The 20597-nt window shown below is 39.4% G+C and overlaps 1 protein-coding gene across 1 annotated transcript in view; it reads right to left on the bottom strand.

The window, feature by feature from the left end:
* Positions 1–857: 857 nt before the first annotated feature.
* LOC108900349 (CMP-N-acetylneuraminate-beta-galactosamide-alpha-2,3-sialyltransferase 1) overlaps positions 858–20597 on the bottom strand; it is a 59881-nt gene continuing 40141 nt past the window's right edge. Inside the window, exons 4-7 of the mRNA XM_018701338.2 lie at positions 10489–10668; positions 7904–7949; positions 6191–6310; positions 858–5963 (exon numbers count right to left, since the gene is read on the bottom strand). Of these exons, the coding sequence (XP_018556854.1) occupies positions 5790–5963; positions 6191–6310; positions 7904–7949; positions 10489–10668 (520 nt within the window). The 3' untranslated portion in view covers positions 858–5789. The remainder of the gene's footprint in view (positions 5964–6190; positions 6311–7903; positions 7950–10488; positions 10669–20597) is intronic.

Here is a 20597-nt window from a genome sequence, read left to right as displayed (position 1 = left end):
TTACCATTCATTATTTATATCAGATGGTACAACCTGATGGTATCACATCATGTGTTTATCTAATTATGTTTTGACAAAAACACAGATGTGAAATTGTTCTTCTTTTATATTCAATAGAGAGAAAGAAATAAGAACCATGGGAACCTGCTGTTATTCATACATTTTTATTACGTCTATTCACTGTAGTCTGTAATGGCAGGATAGACAAACTTATTACTGACAACCACAGAGAGATGGACACTCGAATGAATTGAAGCTGACTAATGACCATGTTCCTGATTCCAACCTTTATAAGAAAACAACTGAAATGAGAGAAATGAGATGAGTATGAGGAACAACAGAATCCTCCTGATAGTAGAAACAGGAGGAATAAGTTTAAGGTTGTTACCATGAAGCATGGAAAGTGGATATTTTTCAGAAATAATTATACTGTCTTTGTATCTCAGTTCTCTTCAAATTGAGGGACCTGCTTTATTTTACATTTCTCCAGTGTAATAAAGATGAATTCATTTACTCTTTCATCAATTTTCAATACCCAACATATGATTGGGATGCATTTCACTTCACTCAGTATGCAAGCTACTACCCATTTAAATGACACACTCCTTCCTCAAAATTTGCATAAGTTTGTGAAATGTATTATTTATAATTTATTAACCTCCTTGTCAATTTCACACATTTCAGCAAAAAAGCTCAGATTGTATTTTACACCATTGTGGGAGTCCACAGATAACTGAATTACTGAATAATGCAAGGTTTTCATTATCCATCTCTCCCACACAAAACACTACCTGCTACCAAGTCAGTGACCTGGACTGTTTTCAGGCAAAGAAAAATATGCAATAAATATACAAATGTGATTTTTCTGAAGGTGCTGCTTTTTTATTTTTTATTTTACTATTCAACAATTAAGACCTTAGTTCTCAGGTGGATGAAAAAGCAGATCAAATACAGGTGTGTGACAGGCTTTGTAATTATGCTTGAACATTAAACAATGAAGTGTTAAAGTGTTAATACGAAGTCATCGCATCATTCTTGTATAGAACAAATCAAGTGATGTTAATGTTGATGCATGTTCTTATCCACTAGGTGACAGTGTCCCCTGCAGAACAGATGTACAAACTGTTAAGCATACAAGGTGGCAGACAAATTTGCAATGAACAAACATTGTGGCTCCTCTCCTTATCAGCCGGCTCTCACATGGAGAGGGAAAAGATCATGAAGATACTGACTGTGTAAATGTCCCATTACATATCAAGGCACGTGGAGCAAATCATAACCTATTAGATAAACACCACCAAGCTCAGCTCCTGCAGAATCTGAAATAATACTCGTAACATTTCAGATCAGAGATTTGTTGGTGAAAATAATAACATGAGGGCAGAATACTGAAAATGCTTATGTGTTTCTTGAAGCCATAAAACACTCAGACTTCAGATATCTACAAGTTCAGCAAGTGCAGCTAATAATAATTTCAAGCCTGAACAAAACAGGTGCTGGCTTCATAAAGTATTCATACCCCTTCACTAGTACATGGATAATATTGGCATTTTTGCCCATCAATTGACACTCAGTAATCCACAATGATTAAGTTAAAACGTGTTTACAAAAGCATTCAGACCTTCGATTCAGGACTTTGTAGAAGTCTCTTTGGCAGCAATTACAGCTTTGAGTCCTCCTTGATAAGTCTCTACAAGCTTAGATTTGGGCAGTTTGTCTCATTCATGCTGACAGATCCTCTCAAGCTCTGTCAGACTGGATGGGAAGGATCTGTGAGCTGCCATCTTCTGGTATCCCCACAGATGCTGTGTGGGATTTAAGTCTGGGCTTTCAATGGGCCACTCAAGGACAGTCAGAGACTTGTCCTGAAGCCACTCCAGTATTGTCCTGGCTGTATGCTTCGGGCTGTTATAGTGTTAAAAGGTGAACTGTTGGCCCAGTCTCAGGACGTGTGCACTCTGGAGCAGGTTTTCTTTAAGGACCTCTCTGTATTTGGCTGCATTCATCCTCCCCTCAGTTCTGACCAGTCTCCCTGTCCCTGCTGCTGAGAACCCTCCCTCCCCCCTCCCAAGGCATTTTGCTGCTACCGCTATGCTTCACCATAGTAATGGCATTAGCCAGGAGATGAGCAGTGCCTGCCAGTGCCAGACACAGTGTTTGGAATTCTAGTTTGGAGTTCAATTTTTGTCTCATCAGACCAGAGAATCCTTTTCCTCATGCTCTGAGACCCTTAAAAGCCATTCAGCAAACTCCAAGTGGGTTGCCATATGCCTTTTGCGAAAAATGGTTTCTGTCTATCCACTGTACTATACTACTAGTATAACCTTCTGGTTGATGGAGTGCTGCTGAGCAAGGGTCTTCTTGCCATGGACAAGTCTAATCCTAGTGGTTACAAATTAATGAGACCACTCTGATATTGGGAATCCTCAAAGTAGTTTCATATTCTTGCTCTGTCTATGGTCTTCCTTAAGGGTCGCGGGGGCCTGGAGCCTTTCCCAGCCGACATTGGGCAGGTCAGCCCATTGCAGCATATATAGACAAACAACCATTCACACCAACAGGAAATTTTGAGACACCAATTAACCCAACCTGCATGTCTTTGGACTGTGGGAGGAAGCTGGAGAGAACCCACGCAGTCACAAGGAGAACATGCAAACTGCACCACCACTGTGTCGCCCCATTTCTTTCTCTTAACTATGTCGAATCATTTCAGTTTACCACAGGAAGACTCCAATCAAGTTCCAGGCACATCTCAGGGATAATTAAAATAAACAGGATGTACCTGACTGCAATTTGGAGTGCCACAGCATTTTACATTTTGCAAATGACAGATTTCAGTTTTTGATTTTTTTAAAAATTTTAATAAATTCTAAAAACATGTCACTTTCACTTGGTCATTATGGGTTTTTGAGGTGTCGATTGATGGGCAAAGTGGCACATTTTTAAATCTACAACATAATAGCGTGTGCAATAAGTGAAGGGGTATTAACTCTGATTCCACTGTAGCTGTGTTTCATCAAAACTGCAAAACCAAAGATGCTGGCATACCTATCCTACATGTACTGTATATTCAGCTTTTTGTTCTGTGACACAAACAAGAAAGATTCTCTAAAATGGCTATAACGTATGTGTCATGTGTGATTCTTTAAAATATATGCTGTTTACACAACAATAACATAAACTTGTAAAATTTACTGACCAATCTAGAAATAACAAAAATAATTACAGTACAATTTGATGGTAAAATTAAATCAAAGAAAAAAAAAAAACTCCCATTAAAGGCACTTAACACCTACTTTTCATAAAAAAATGTATCTCACAATGTACATTAAAAATGCACAGTACATATTTGAATGATAAGGCACCCCTGTGTACGCTGTGTGTCAGTTGTCCATGATCAGTGACTATGTACAACTTGATAAATAAAATGGTGTGTGTAACACCTCAAGCTGTACTTTTTCATCACACTGAGTGATGAAAACCTCATTGATTACTTCACTATAGCTCCACTATTAATCCACACCTCACTGCAGGTCTCCAGAAGAGTCATTTAAAGCCAAGACACTCAAAAAAATCAACTCCAAGACTATGTTTTTCACCACTGACTGCTCACTGTAATGGGCCATGCAGTTAAAAGAATAAAAAAGCTATTTAATCTTAGATTTCTTGAACAGTTTTGATGCTAACACTGACACAGCCTTACCGTTCAGGGCACTGTGGTCATGTCATGTCAGTGCTTTGAGCTAAGTGCTATGTCAGCATGCTAACATGCTCACAATGACAATGCTAATTTGTTTTAGTCACCAGGTATACCTTTACATTTACCATGTTAGTTTAGCATATTAACATGCAATTATTTGCTGTGGCAATAAACACAAAGTGCAGGTGAGACTGGTTTGTTTTTCAATTATTTGGCTTCATATTTTGGACAAAGTTTGGGGCTCAATATGTGAAAATCGGACAGCTTTTAGTCAGCAAAAAATGAATAAATAAGGGATTCAGTTTCCCCCCCTAGAATTTAAATTTGGGGATTTTGCAGGCTTTGAAACATTCATGAATAGAGAAACAATTTACAAAAAATATAATACCATAAAATTATTCTAGACACCTGTATTTTTGGTAATGGTCAAAGTTTTCTAAATGGGGGTTATGGTGTGCTGTGATGACTTGGACCCATGACCTCAGTATTTCTACAAGCCTGGCTACGGCCCTGTGGGTAATCTATAATCTGGGCCTGTGCCCGGAAGGACCATTCAGTGATACACCCATGCATGTCAAACTTTGAGGTGGATTGACCACAATGGCAGAAGACCACATCGGGTTCCACTCCTGTCAGCCAAGAGCAGAAATCTGAGGCTGCAATGGGCACATGCTGGAAAAATGTGGCCTGGTTTGATGAATCTAGATTTCTGCTGAGGCACGCAGATGGCAGGGTCAGAATTTCAGTCGACAGCATGAATTCATGGACCCAAACTGCTTTTTGTCAACAGTCCAGGGCAGCAATGGTGTCAGAAGTGTTTCTTGGCACACTTTTCACCCCCTTAATACCAGTCAGTCATCATTTGAATGTCACAGCCTATGTGAGTACTGTTGCTGACTATGTGTGTCCCTTTATGACCACAATTCACCCATCTACTAATGGCTGCTTCCAGCATAATGCACCATGTCGCAAAGCAAAACTGGTTTCATGAACCTGACAGTGAGCTCAGTGGACTTCAGTGGCCTCCCCAGTCACCAGATCAATGCAACAGGGAGTCCATGCCACGAAGAATTGAGGCTGTTTAGAGAGCAAAGGGAGACCCTAACCTGTATGGTGGTTTGGCGTTCCCAATTCCTAAGTACTCGGTAAGGGTATCTGCTTTTGGGCGTATTTTGGGCTTGATTTTAAGTGTACCTTGGCTTTGCTGAGCTGTATTTTACAGCTGCGATCAGACAAGCAAGATGCAAGCAGCTCTGTCTTGCAGGTAGTTTATGAGATTCCAAATCAGCCAGGGTGATGAAAAAAAAAAATTGATTTTCCTCAGACCTCTCATTATTATAATGTAAAACACCTTCAGCGCCATATGGTGGAAATTTATACTGAAGTGATATTTACAGCACAGTCAGTGGTGTGTTTTGTTGAGAAGCTTGTTAAAATAAAACTATTTTACTAAACTAAAAAATAAAAATTGTTAAAAACAGTGGTTATATTTCCAAGAGGCTCTGCATAAATGACAATGATGAATTTTGTACTAAATCCCCCTCTCTTTGTCTATAGATCAACAGACTAATTATGGCTCTTTGTCTGACTGCTGCTGTCAATAGAAGTTATTTTGTGTCAGGCTGTGGGACCATTAACATTTAAAGCTTCAGGTGGCCACAATGGTTGCTGGTGAATACAAAAGAACATATGTAAAGAGTGCACACATATTATAGAGTATAATACAACTAAAGCTTAAGTAGTATAGCATGCTTGGAGACAAGCCATGGTCTCTTATCTCCTTGTCCAGTCACTCTGCCCTGACACATCTGAGTTGGAACTGCAGATTTCGAAACGAGTGGCAGTGTTGCTTCTGTTTTGTCCAGACGGTCTGTGTCCGGGAACAAAGAGAAACTGTAGGTTTGTCAATAGGAGTGACATTCTCAGACAGTATCTTAAGTCAAAAACAGAAAAAGTAGAATTCACATAACAATGTCTTTGGAAATCATGAGAGAAACACTCTTCGGGCATGAGGTGAAGAAAAAAAAGAACATTAAAAGGCTGCTGAGGTTCATTTGGTGGCCATTCCACTGCACATATGGGCTTGGTATCATCTGCCTTTAAACATTTGGATTTTGTGCTTGTCTGCCAGCAGCAGGGTGACATTATATTCATAATCTCCATCATGGACTCCAGTGTGTCGGAAAGCTCCAGCCAAATGGTTCTCCTCCCAGTAGTGGTGCCAGTTTCCATACTGGTCGGCCCCGAATCCAAACACACTGACCTGGAGGGACACACCATCCAAACAATTCATGATTCATCATTTCAGATCCACATGTTTAATATTCCTTATTTATCAAAACACATTTTAGTATCACTCTGAAAATGCACTGTGATATATCATCAAGGAAGTTGTCCTTGTGTAGTTATTCCACTCCAGTGAGGAATTTGAATAGCTCTTGCTGGTCAAGGTCATGTGCTGTATGTACTTAATAAGGTAGTTCATCTTACCTCATCACATATGTGGATAGCGAGCAGTAAGCTGAGGAAGCCGGTTGAAGGATATCGTCCATGACCCTCAAGCCAAGACTCATAGACATATTTGAAAAATGTGGGACTGTAAATTAATACCTGCAATAGAATTACATGAATTTAAAGAAGATTTAAAGAAAAATAAATTTGTGTTCAATATAAGCTTTATATGCTATACAATCTAGTGTGCATTTGTTATTGATGGTTTGGCCTGGGCCCATTGGTTCAAATTATAATAATCCCATTTGAGTAGCACTGGCTCATATTGAGATTTTTTTATATTTACCGATTCTTAGTGGTATGTCACTTTTACATATGGTATGCTGCTGGTGTTCTATTGGTCGATACCACTTCTCACTACCATGTGCCACTGCTGTGCTACTGGTATGGTAGGTTTTTCAACTGTCAGATACCACTTATTGAATTAAATGAAGACATTTTAACATATTGCACACTGGAATATAGCCACTGTTAACAGCAAATTTAGCTACAGCTAGAAATGCTAGTGTAGCTGTTGGAGTGAAGTTCAAAGCTACAGTCTGTGTTAGTTTAAGTCAAAAAGACAGCCGCATTTGGTTTATACTAGGAGTTAAATTCAAGTATTTTCTGCTGCCATTTATCCTCATAAATATATGTATATGTTTAGCTGCCAACAAAATATCATTTTTACTTATGTACCCACATGTATCGAATAATAAAACATGATTTGTATTATATTTGATTTGATGTCCTTTGAACATTTGTCAAATTGTCAAATATCATGATTTGGCCAATTCATAGGCTCTTTTGTGATGGTCCCCAACTTTAGCTCCTCAGTAAAGCTTCAATATCTGGTTATGAGGTTGAATTTTCACCTGTGGAACATCAGTTTTTACACCACATGACTAATGTGGTGAAAAGTAATGAAGCTATTGAGGACTGAATGTCTGAATATTCGACTTAAACTGAAGGACACCTAGGTGTTTTTAGTCTACAGTCTGCATTATGAAAATGCTGCTTTGGTTCCTAGCAGCCACCGTTCTCACTGTATAGACAAACAATTACCTGGATCACCCAGAATCCGAGGAAAAGGCCTAATTCTGATGGTTATGAGACAAGATCTGACTGAGATCTGTTATGAGGACTACATTTTGCATGAATTCTAAACAGATTTATGGACATCTATCCTTATTGGGACATTGCAGAGGTACAAGAAAACTGTCAACCAGGAGACAAGTTGAGGGAATGAGTCAGGAGCTGCTAGTGATGGGTGAATATTCCTTCAAAAATTCTTATTTTTCATGTATCTCTTCAATGTGCATATTCTGTGCATATCCAAATGATGTATTTGGTTACACCGTAGGGGGTGTATTGTAAATATAAGACCATTAGCATGCCATTTTTATATGGCACCTGGCAGCAACATACCATAATAAGCAGTGGCAACAAATGTAGTATGTAAAAGAATTTTCAAATATTAGCAGGAGTGGTATGTGTCAGTCAAAACTGGTGACACTCATTGAATAGCAGCAACATACCACTTGTCAAAGTGAAAAAACCAGTGGTGGAAGAAGGACTCAGATCTTCATCTAAGTAAAAGTAGAAATATAAATAGCATAGTCTAAACATGTGACATGACTATGCTTTGGAAGAAGATGTTCAACACTTGAATGAATGGTTTGTATATGGTGTGTATATATATGTAAAACTTACTTTATCTTTGTTTGCCTTTATCCTGGGTACCACAGGAATATATGTGCTGCAACACAAAAAATGCAAGGGACTTAATATCTGGGCTCCAATTGCTTTAAAAATAGCCTGAAATGTTGTTTTGCTGAACACAGTTCTGCTTGTTTGTCTGTAATCACCAGTACACTACACAATAATAGTACTGAGGACATGTCTAAAAATAAATGCCCTGTGTCAGGAACATTACAACTATCTGAGGAAAGCTGATTAAATCATCATGGGCACATTCTGAAGTCATGTCCAAAGGTCATCAACATGTTCACTGATGTGTTTTTTGTCATTTGCATGAAAACATGCAGTGTGGTGTTATGTATCATTCCAGGATCATGAGAACAGTGCAAAGATAAAACATGGAAATGGGAGAGGCTGTTTGAATAAAGGTGTGTGCAGTTCCTGTGAGCTGGCCATTTCAGTTTGCATATGAAAAGTGTCTTTCAAAGATTCAACACAGCCTGAAACAGGAGCCTGATCTAGAGGCAGCATTACATACGAAAACTGTGCATGTGCCACTTTCATGAAAACAAATCATTGAGCTAATAAAGTATAAATTTAAACATGCAAATTCTACACCCAGCCTGTGCAGGTTCCAATGACTAAAGTAAAAGGATGGAATACCAATGACTGAGATGAAAAATAATGATTACATAGTAAGACACAATCCAGACAAATGTTTCCAATTAAAATAAGGTTTATCAAGGCTATTGCCTCTGCAGCAATGTGTCTAATTAAAATTCAAAGATTATACAGACTGGTCTAACGCTGTTTGGAAATGTGTGCTCTACAGTGTAATAGTCCAACCACTTCCTCTATGATTTGTGTAGAATGAAATGAAAATTACCTGTCTTGCCTCTGGTGCACTATAGTACATTACACACCCTAATTTTGAAAAGTACATCCTTTAACACACACACACACCACACACACACACACACACACACCCACACACACACACACACAGGCTTTATAGATTTTTAGTTCAAGGACTGTTACTATTTAATGTCAGGAGTGTGAATGTGTAACAAATACAGTTCCTCCTGTGTCACTTCACACAGGTCTGTTCTTTCATAGAGCCTCATTTTATTTAACAAGACTAGAAAATTTAACAAAATAATTCACAACACTGTGAAGATCTAATGCCTGCTGGGGTAATGCTGACAGTACTACCAGTAAAGTGAAATTTAATGATGCAGAATGATTGCTTTGGCGGAGCTGGAAGACAACTGCACATTTAGAGGAAACATTTGTTTGGATTTACTTGTCCTTCTACCATCTAACATGTTTGAGTTATTGGCAGCGGTATTAATTGGCAGAGGCTTCATTTATTTTTCTGGATGTCCAATCAAGCTAATGATTACAGGTCATTGAGAATTAAGCAGTTGAAGGTTAAATTTACTGGAAGATTAAAACTGAGTGATTATCCTTGTTATGGCAATTTGACAAATAGGAACACTGAGTGAGTGTGATAGTTATGGCAATCTGGTAGTGTAAATTAATCTGGGAGGGCAACGCATGCACGCTGTATCATAATGCATTTATGACTTGTGGGACAGTAAAAGTTTTTGAACTCTGGTTTCTTTGACAAATGGGATGGGAAATGGAGCATCTCTGCTCCACACATCTCCAAATGCGAATTAAAGCACATTTATAGTTTTTCCCAGTAATAATATTCTGGGAAAAATAATTTTAGAGAAAACATAAGAGTGCCTCTTCTGAATGTTGAATTTATTTGTATGACTTGGTAGAATGTCAACAGAAATTCAGTGTAAGAATTAAAGGATTTCTTACAATTATATGTCAACAGATGGAGGATCTGGTTTCATTATGGAAAACAAATATGTTTGTGAATTTGCTTAATCATCATCTCTTAGAAGTGAATGTGTATTGGACTTTTGGCATCAATCTTCTTAGTTATTTTGTGTTTTGCCAGTGTAAGTCATAATTTATGTTTTTTTTTTCTTCAAACTATTGTTTGTTTTTTTCAAGATTTTCACCACTTGGGGGCAGTGCAACAAGTCAGAAACACAGCACTGATACTTTTTCAGCTTATTACGTCCATATGGCTAAAATGTTCCATATTATTATAACATAATCATTAGAGCAATATAGGATTAATTTCCAGCCATGTTTCCTAGTCTAGTATTCATTTTCTTTTTAAGTCTGTCTTGCTTCTTGCCAACTCATGAGGCAAATATTAGGGTTAGCTGCTAAACGTTTTGCCATGTTCACTAGCTAGTTGCTAACTTTGTTGTGTGGTGCTGGGAATAGCATAGGCTAGCATACAGTATCAGAGGTTTTTTTCTGAAAACAGCTGTCTGGAAATGAGATGAGAGCAGTGAAAGTGAAACAAAACAAAGTTGCTGACTGTCAAACCAAAATAATGAGCTGAAAGATGCTCTTCATAAAGCTGAGAGGAACTGCATAGTTGGGTCATACTTTGTTGTGGATTCATCACTATGAGCAACACCTTTCACATTACACAAAGTGATTTCATTCTTTCTTAATATGAAAATATCGATTATAGCAGCTTTAACATTTGACAGTACACTTACTGTTTAATGGTGCCTGTGGTGAGAGCACTAATGATCCACTGCAGATCCAGAATCTTGAAAGGGATCAGCACCAGACTGGTGTTGTTGTCCAGGTCTATGGCACTCTCTGGATACATGACATGATGAGTTGTTCTGGCACCCACATCCTCTTCAAAGCCACCAGTGGGAGCCTGGTTCATTCTGCAGGGACAAAGAAACAGAGTTTTTTTGTTTCTGGGTTATTTTTCTCAACCCCCCCCAAATTACTTTGTCATCATTATCATTTCCAGGACAGCTCAAATTGAATTTTTTCAACCACATGTTAAAAAGATGGGGAATATTTGGCTTTTGTTCTACTAATCCCCATCATGTACAAAGGGGTTGTAGTAAGGGACCATGTGTTTCGTTTTAATGAATCCCCCAAGTCAGCCAAACCACATGGCACTCAGACATGCAAAACCAGGCATGATCACTATTTTAGGAAAATATAAATAAATAAAGAGAAAAACAAAAAGCAGCAATTTGTCCTGTTTTCACCATGTTTTGGACATCCAAACAGCAATTCAGAACAATCCCGTGTCCATTTAGAGCACAACAATTACTGCTTGGCAAGCTAGACGAGGAATCCCTATTATTATGTCCAACAATACACACTCAAGCTGGAGCAGTAATTGGTGGGAACATAGTTTGACAGTGGCAGTTGGTTTCGGTCAGTGGAAGGAGGTGACACAGAGAAGAGAAATCATGAAGCTGACCCCGCGTGTGACTAGCATCACCTGTTTGGGTGGTCTGAGCAATATTATCTTCCTCATTACTGACTCTGAGATGACAGCTAAATAACAACTTGACATTTTCAGCCCCGGCCTGTCAGGACTCGAAACGACCTCCCCTATAGAAGCGTTTTGCTTCGAGGCTATGTTACAGTTGATGAGATATTTCATGTTTTAATCAAAGATGTAGGTTTTTGTGTTTAAAAAAATTGCACACTAGGAAATAACTCCATACCTGAAAGACAGCCTAGAGCAAATACATCCAAAGTAAAAAGACACATACTGTAAATAGATATAATGATCAACTTTCCTCACACATGCCCTCTCACCTGTGTGTAGCCCTGAGAGGTATAATTTCAGCTTTAGTTACGTAACTGTATGGTTACGTTGCAACACTCAGTTCAGTGTTATTCATATGCATTATTCTTAATGGTTGTGAGGAGCTGGAGCCAGTCCGAGCTGACACCGGGTGAGAGGCAGGGTATGCCCTGGATAGATCGCCAGTCCATCACATGGCCTACATATACAGACAAAAACTATTCACAACCTACAGGCAATTTAGAGTCACTAATTAACATTACATGCATGTCTTTGGACTGTGGGAGGAAGCTGGAGTACCTGAAGAGAACCCACGTAGGCACAGGGAGAACAGTTTGTAAATGGACTTGCACAAGTTGTGTGCTGTAAAGAACAAAACAAAGCGCAGAAAGTCGCTAAAATTCTCTGTAGAGCAGAGGTGATAATGCATATTTGGCTTTCACAACTTTGTCATAGCTGTGCCATTAACATCTAATCCAGTAGCTGATAAAAACAAGTTGAACTGAGGGTTGAATTAAAGACTAAATTAAAAACATTTATTAACTCAGCTTATGAAAACAAGAGAGAAGTGGAGACATGATGCCCAGCTGTATTTAATGCAACAGCCAACTAAAGCGATGCTACAGCTGCAAAATGGTAGGGATGGCCAGTCAGTCCCAGAGGAAACAAGTGTTGTGACACCAGCAATAAAGCTGCTGCACCAGATGTGTCTGTGGTTATTATCGACACAGCACTGATTATTATGATGTTGCATCATCAGCTGTAGCACTCCGGGGAGGAAAAAGGAACAGTACTTTACAGAATAATGGTGTCTTTTTATATGATCACATTTACAGAAGTCACAGCACAGCCAGCTCGGTCCACTTTACATCAGAAATTGAGAGAAGGAGGAGGAAGAGCAATTGGTTTACTCTCCATTAACAAGTACTGTTTGTTCTGTCAGCTGTTCGGGGAAGTGAAGCCAACTTCTGCCGCTGCTGCATGTCGCTCTGCTGTGTTGAAAGATGAGCATACTCATCGAAACCAATGTTCATGGCTCTGAGTGAGCTAAAACTGCAATGTATGGAAGGAGAAAATATTGGCAAGAGGTTTTATGGTGCAGTATCTCAGTAGGAAAGAACAGGTTTTGACAGGGCTACATTGTTTGGTTCCTCCCATAACGGTAACTATGGCATCTGGGAATTTAAGAATTGCTTGGCAAATGGATCCTTACCGTCCAGAGCAGATGAAAAAGTATAGCACAGAGGGCAGAGGGACACCATGCCACCTATCAAATAGTACAGTGTGAGGAATTCATCACAACTGCAGCACATTCAGAGATACTCCACCGTAACGCCACATTACTTTGTGTCAGTGCTTAAAGGCAAGGTTAGTTTTTCTTAGCTCTTAACTTACACCTCTGCTATCATAAATATACATTGTAGTTAAATCATTGTGACCCTGAAATACCTACGACTTGATCGAGACCTACGTTTCTATTCTATCAAGATCACAGGAATCAAGAATAGGCTTTGACGGGACTTTATGTAATGTTCCTCTTCGACATACAACAATAGACTGCCTTATATTCTTTCCCTATTCTCTTTTTCTGTTTCCCCCAAAATGACCAAACTACATCCCAGTTGTCATCAAACAACACAAAGCATGCAACACAAAAAAGCACAGTATTGCTCTGATGTTGAACAGCACGAAAGTATTATTGATTTTGTGTAACACAGTGGACACGCCTTTGAACATTTTCGCTAATTTTTTTATGCTACTCAAATGTTCCTCTTGAGAGTTGTGAAGACTGCGCAGTTCTTGCCATTACTCACTACAGGGGTCAATGCTACGATAATGCAAGTCTGTAAGGGCACTCCAGAAGTTAACTTAAGTTGTTAAGTGGATTCAGTGAGCTGCTCATTCACTTAATCTTGCGGGGGCGTGTGGTGTCAACTGCTCTAAGGAGGCGAATATTTCAGATCGGTCTAATCAATATTCAACTTCTGCTCTAACTCCCTCCCCCTGGCACTGGAAATTTGTACCAGATGGACTTGAAACAAACTGGAGCAGATGTATTGAGGCTTTGAGAAGCCCATCTCACCAACAAGATGGTTTGCTCAAGGCTTTTTTAAAAAAAAACCTGAAATACACAACTAATCAGGAAACAGGACAACAACAATGGCAGATGAAGGATGCTTTTAAAATACATATATTTATATGGAATAATTGGGATCAATACTTATATGCTCATCAAACATTAGCTCATGTAAAGATGCTGATGTGGCTCTCTGAAATAATAGATTTGGAGACGTTACAGGTCTGTAACAACCCTACAGAGAGTGCATGAAACCAGGAGAGATGACACACTTTCAGTGAAGTGGAGTGAAATTCAGAGTGCAGGTCTTTTTCACTAATGACAGATATCTTGACCAGTGATTTATAACAGAACTATATGGGGGCTGTCAGTATAAAGTGCTAGCACTTTAAGCATCAATCAGCTTCACTCAATTTAAGTGACTCCTGAGAGCTCAAATGTACAAGTCAGATTGAAATGAGCAAAAGTCCACAGCATCGATTTAAGTTAGTTTCTTCCCCTCCAGTTGAAGCATTTCACTGCAAACAGGAGAACTGTTACGTCGGTATGTATTTTTAGATGTGGCTTGACCAATGATGTCGGCCGGTGAATACCACCGAGAACCTGCGTCACAGTAGATGGACTGCACCAGAAACATCAATGACTTCAATTGAGATTAAAAAAAAGAAGCATCCATTAATGAAAGATCACTGAGGCAGACGTTTTAATTGTTTATTAGATTTCACATCAATGTATCATGGCTCAGTTTAGCATCCTTCTTCTGCAAGCTGGAGTGGGTATACTATTTCAGTCCACCTGCCAGTATGGATTATTCTTATAGGCTGCTGTTTGGCTGCTTACAATCTGTCTTACTATCATGCCTCAGTGCTTTGTTATTCACAGGTAACATAAAACAGTGTTTGAATTACAGAGGAGCCAGGGGTGAGTGGGGTGGTGAGGGTGGTGGTGGGCAGAAGCCCCCCAGTATACCAGTTTGAGGGGGGTGGGGGGGGGGGGGGGGTCTAGAGAAGCTGATAAATTATAAACCACTATCTCATAGCATTTCTAATGCTGCAAGCCTCTTTCTCTCCCTTCCCTCCTGAAGCTGTCCATTGGTTCTGACACTTTTTCTTTTAATGACAGATCGCACATTCAGATGAAACTGCCTGTGGCAGTGGCAAGTGGGGCCAGCCAGTGTGGGTCAGCTTAAGGAGAAACAATTGCTCTTTGAGTGGAGGATTCAAAGGCAGTTTAAAGGAACATTAGGTCAGGGCTAGAGAACGATGTCATGCGTCAGAGGGCTCGGTAGATTTCTGACAGCACGGCCTGATGCTCACTGGAGGATTTAATGACATGTAAAAACATCATTTACATTCACTTTAGTACTGGGCTTCCACAGTCCAAATGCTTAGCCAACTTTTGGCACATTTCATTATGCATATTGACGCATGTGTGTGTGCACTTGATCGTGCACTTGATTGCTCAGCATAGATACAGACATCTGAATCCCCACCCACACCTCAGATTCATTCAGTAATTCTTATAGATCTGGCAGTATGCACAATGATGGTTGTTCCTGCTGGGCGGATAAAAGTCTAACCAATTAGAGCCTTGTGGGCGTCAAGAAAAAAACAGAAAGGAGATGGCATCTTCATACATAGCTTGTTAGGTACCTAGCTACAGCCATGAAAAAAGGGAGAGAAAATGGCTGCAAAGATGGCACCGTGACTGCATGAGACTGACGCAGCGGTCAAGTTGTTCTAGGTTTACACCCTCAAATAACTCTAAAACTCTTACTCTTTAAAAATGATTTGATCATTGATTGTTGTTCCATGCAGCCGCTCCCACAGATTCTGTGACAACTCAAAATGACAATAGCCAGGTGATTAATTTAAGCAAACAAAATGAAATACCCCCAACAGGAACCAACATGAAATCAACTACCATGAGCACTAAATGTCAAGCTGAATAATTTCAGTCAAACAAAATGGCAGTGCAGTCTCATTATCAGACTACTGATCAGTGGTAGGTTTGATGATTATGTCAGTGTTGGTTAACCAGTTAATGAGAGCTACATCACTGCTGTTTTCGTCTTTGTATTGAGAGTCATTTGTCAGTTTTTACACACTCAAATCTCATCGAGAGCAGAATGGATTTAGGCCAACATTTATTTTGCAGCCCTGTAAGGTCTGAAATCTCAAACCTGTGTAGTTTTCTCTCTGGAAATGAAGCCTTGCTTCTGTGATAGTAATAAATGATTAATATCATCTTTAATGTCAGGACTGTTTGCCTACCAGTGGGCTGCTGGATATTATTTGTCTTATTATTATTCATTTGTCCTCAAAATGCTGAAAGCCAAGGACCATGGTATAACACGGCCCTGTGCTTCAAGGTGCAGCCAGATCACGCAGCATGTAATAGCCAACTAACACTTTAAAGGTCAGCGGTATTTCAGTCCTGTCTCATTTTTTCACATGCTCACGAGTTCTCTGGTATTCTCCTTTGTAAGCCTGAGAGTGTGTAAAATTTCTAAAATGCCTGTGCAGTTCCAGCTGACTAATACTCATGATGAGGAATGAACACTGTATACATTTTTATCAGGTAAGTGGGGCAGAATGAGGCGACAGATGAGATGAGGGCGCAGAGTCTCAGGTGTGGTTTTAAAGCTTGAGGCTTTGTAATTAACAGGATGAATACTAAAGTTGTACTCAGTGTGGCGTGAGTGTGGAGTTTGGAACGACATGGTACTTGTGCGTGTTCGCTGCAGATGGCTTGCAGTTGTCCTGGAACCAAAGCTTACATTATCCACTCTCTTTATAACCGTGGACTGATGTAATACCAGCAGCCCAGCTCTGCAGACCAAGAGACCAAGAGAAAGGCTGTCTAATATACTGTTAGCCTGGTAGGTAAATAGCAGGATGTTGCAATTGATTCTTGATTTAATAGGTATCCAGTGATAACTTGGAAGAGTAAACTCACTGCAGGCTTAGCTCTTTGCCAGACTGCCGAGTAATACAGCCAACAAGAAATGAATGTCTTTTACTGACTACCTGATTCCCTATAATTAAACGCACTAGTGCAACCCTCACCCTGCCTAACCTTGTGCAGCTCATTAAAGGAGCCCTCATCTGGTCCAATGCAGGACCGCCTAACGAGTGCTCAGACCTGTTAATGGAGCACTAACAAGTGCCTATAAGTCTTGTATTTTACACTTGTTCTGGCCACAACCCAGGGGCCAAACAGGGTGTGTTGCGCTTGTCTTTTTCTCTGACATTCGTGGGGTAGCGCGTCGTCCCCCAGTGTCAGACTCTAAATGCTAAGTTTGGCTGCACCATTCTGAGGTGTCTGAGGACGACAGTTGGTGCGAACAGCCTGAACTGTGGCGTGATGGGAATCTTCTGCAAAATGAAAATTAAGTTGAGGGGTCACCAATTTGCAGATGATGCCTGATGCACTTACAATACAATAACTGCCAAGGCTATTCAAAATGTAAAGAATAATGAAATCTTCTTTGAACAAATTATTGACTTTTGAAATTCTATACTTCCTACAAATCCAACAGGATAATGAAACAAAGCAGCCAGACTTAGTAATACCAGCAGTTTAAGCCTAAATTGGAATTACAGTTGTGCACTAGGGGATGCTGCTTAGCTTCACAGTGTAATCACATAGTCATGGTAGCTACACTGTAGCTGGACTGAATCCAGTTTTTACTGTGAACTGTATTCATCTCTCTATCACAGCAAATGAGACAATGTAAACAAGATCAACAAGAACAAGACGATTGTGCAACAGCACAGAATAGTATGCCACTCAGTGACAAGGGAACCTCCATACTGTTGCTCTATTCCACTCAGTTACATACAATACAACTGTTAAGTGCCTACATGCTTCTCTGCCTTCCTATTCCTGTCTGACTTAGAACATAAATTATCAAGGCTAATTTAAAAAGGAGAACAGTGATGTTAAGGTTTCTGTTTTACTCTTGTTCCACTGTACACAAAATGGACATTTTGATAGATGCTCTTTGTTTCTTACATTGCCCCCAGTGACACACATTTGTAGTGTAGGTAACCCCAGAGGTAATCAAGCCCCTGAACTCCACTGTTTTTTTGTGTCACAATAATAAATAGGGTCACTGAACAAAGGACAGGAATGATTGCAGAGTGGACTGGACGCACGCGAAAATGGAGTTCTAATCAGAAATTTTAGTAATGATGGATTTTTGAAAGTCGTACTCCCGTTGTGCAAAAATAAGAATGATAACAAGGAGGGAATTATGCAAAAACAAGCTTTCAATACTCGAGTTCTGTTCAAGCCTCAGGGCACTGATTGCAAACACAAAGTGCAGCATATCTGTTCTTAGTCAGAGGTTGTTGATGGGTAAGAGCCACTTATAAGGCACATTGTGGTCATCCGCGGGCCCCCAGGAACATATCATTATGGTAATAACACTCTCACAGAGAAAGAAACGTTCGTGCAAACAGGTGTAAAGACCGTGATTACTGGTTGCAAGGCAAACTCAGACGGCAGCTAGAGCTAGAAAGCTTTTGTATTAGTTTGTGTGAAAATCCCTGTTTAAAAGCCAATTTCAAACAGGGATTTTGAGTCACAAATGTGATGTGCCTACCTATTACGTCTGCCGGCTTTAAGATCCATCTTAATGAAGTTATTTGCAAGGGCTTACATCATCGTGTAGAATATAAGCTTGACTGATCCTCAATTCAGCAGAGTAAATATGAATGATGAGACAATCACACATCTAAGACAGCCTACTACTTTTCAAATAAAATACGCTGGTGTGCCCATAGAGCATACATAAGTACAGGGAGAATGTAATTGCATATGAGCAGATATTCTGTGCTCAACAGAGATGTGAGTGATTCTGCTTTCTGAAAATTGCATTCTGAACTGAAATATTACTCTCAAATATGTTTCCCAAGTTGTGTGAAATATGTATTCCACGCCTTAGTGTTACACTGCTTGTTCCAATGTAGCTAGGGTGACCTTTTGGCTCAGCACCATGCCTTCCAACCAAGCATGACTCCAAATGTAATGCTCAGGATAGAATAAGGAGAAAGAAATCAGCATATTTCCATAGCACGCTTCTGTAGAGAACTATTTCGCTAAGTAATAACTCTTGTCTTGGTACTGTCCCTGTCATCCGATAATTGAATTGGTAGACAATGCCATGCTGCTGTCACAGTGGGGGCTGGCAAAGAAGATAAGTGCAGTAATGTGGCTTTATACAGAAGCAACATGTCACGGCAGGTTGACAAAGTCATGCTGTGATAAATTAAGAGCCACGCAGGATTACTGTGTGAAATTTGCTTTCAGATATTTAAGCAGCGCTTTGGTTACTCTCTTGATAAGATCTTAGTGTCAGCCACATCATTGCGGAGCCCATTTGCCATCAATCTTAACACAGTCCTCATTTCACCCAGAATATCAGTTGGGCTAGTGATTGTCTCAGCCCCCTCTAAAGCATCTACACTTTATTCCACAGGCTCAAACTACTGTATCTACTGTGTTAAACTGGCACCTGATTTTGATGTAGTTTGGGCTACATCTAAAATCACTTCCTATTTGCATACTATACAGTAGTTTTAGTGTACAAATCTAGACATAATAAATCCCACAATGGGAGGAAATGAGTAGTGTCTCTGGCATGTTCTCACCCTCTGCTAACCATCCCACAAAACAACAGCAAAATGAAATCTGAAATCTTACTATTGTGAAATAATGAGTGTTTGTTATGTGGGATGTAGTAAATTAATAAACAAGAGAGTGAAAAATATCATTCACATTCATTATAATAAGTGACATTTTAATTAGTTTTTGTTTTTGTAAACAAATAAATAAGATTAGTAGATGTCCCAAGCCTATGGACATCTCTATTTCCCATTTCACTTGCTCTTTCCTAGTCAAACCAATAATAAGGGCTTATAAACGTTACAAAACCAGGAACTTCTGTATCTGAGAAAAGTAGTTTGTTAAAGATGAGCTGCTCACCCCTGTTGTTCTTACTAACCTAGTGTTATAGCAGCTATGTGCCTTCCACCTCAGAGCAGTGTGATACTGTTCACTGTTTGTCTCCAGCTTCAGGCTAGCAGCTAAACTGTTGGATAGCATTCATACAAAAATATTCCTTTAGCTTAGACTCACATTAATCCTGTGCTCATTCCTGTTGATAGTATAGCAGTTAATTGAAAATAACATCAAAGTTACGTCCACAGCTTTGATAACGTTACATTACCTAGTTTTGCTGCTTCTTTTCGTCTAATTTCCACTGGCTGATTGAATTGCTGATGAATGTAGTCCATACATTAGGCTTTTTAAAAATATTTTCCCAGTACCAGCAATGGCAGGTAAAAGCACAGTGACATACAGCTGGTAGAGGATGTTTTATTAGGACACAATGATGGGGTTGTTTAGTTCTTATTTGTGAAAAATGTAATGCTTTTTTTTCTATAATAGTCATAATTCTCAATAGTTCTTATCCTCAAAGGTTACCTACTAACTTAAGCTTACTTGTCTTCATTTCATTGTCAGTGAATACGTTTCATTGTATTTTTCCATGATGACATTAACACTGATTATACTTGATCAAACGTTATTGAAGGAACAGGTGACATTTACAATACCTGCAAAAACAGTAACAGCAAATGTCAGCACTATGCGAACGTCATGGTTAGCTTGCAGAGCTTACACACTATATCTGGCAGTCTCTTACACACGATTTGCATGTGTTTTCATATGTTCACGGAAATTTGTATATCTATGTATACCTACATGTAAATGTGACAAGCACAACGACTCACATGTTCATTCTCTTTGTTGTTTTTTTCATCTCCACTGTGTTGCATAACTTAATTGCATCTAATTTGTTTTCACTGTGTTATTCAGGCAAGTATTTATACACAATTATAGTTTGGTTATGTTGCTCACCTTTATGTTACGCTACTTCATTACAATTAAATTGATCA

The sequence above is a fragment of the Lates calcarifer genome, linkage group LG3 (genome assembly GCF_001640805.2).
Source record: "Lates calcarifer isolate ASB-BC8 linkage group LG3, TLL_Latcal_v3, whole genome shotgun sequence".
In the NCBI taxonomy this organism is placed as follows: Eukaryota; Metazoa; Chordata; class Actinopteri; family Centropomidae; genus Lates; species Lates calcarifer.
This window is presented reverse-complemented; position numbering and strand designations above follow the sequence as displayed.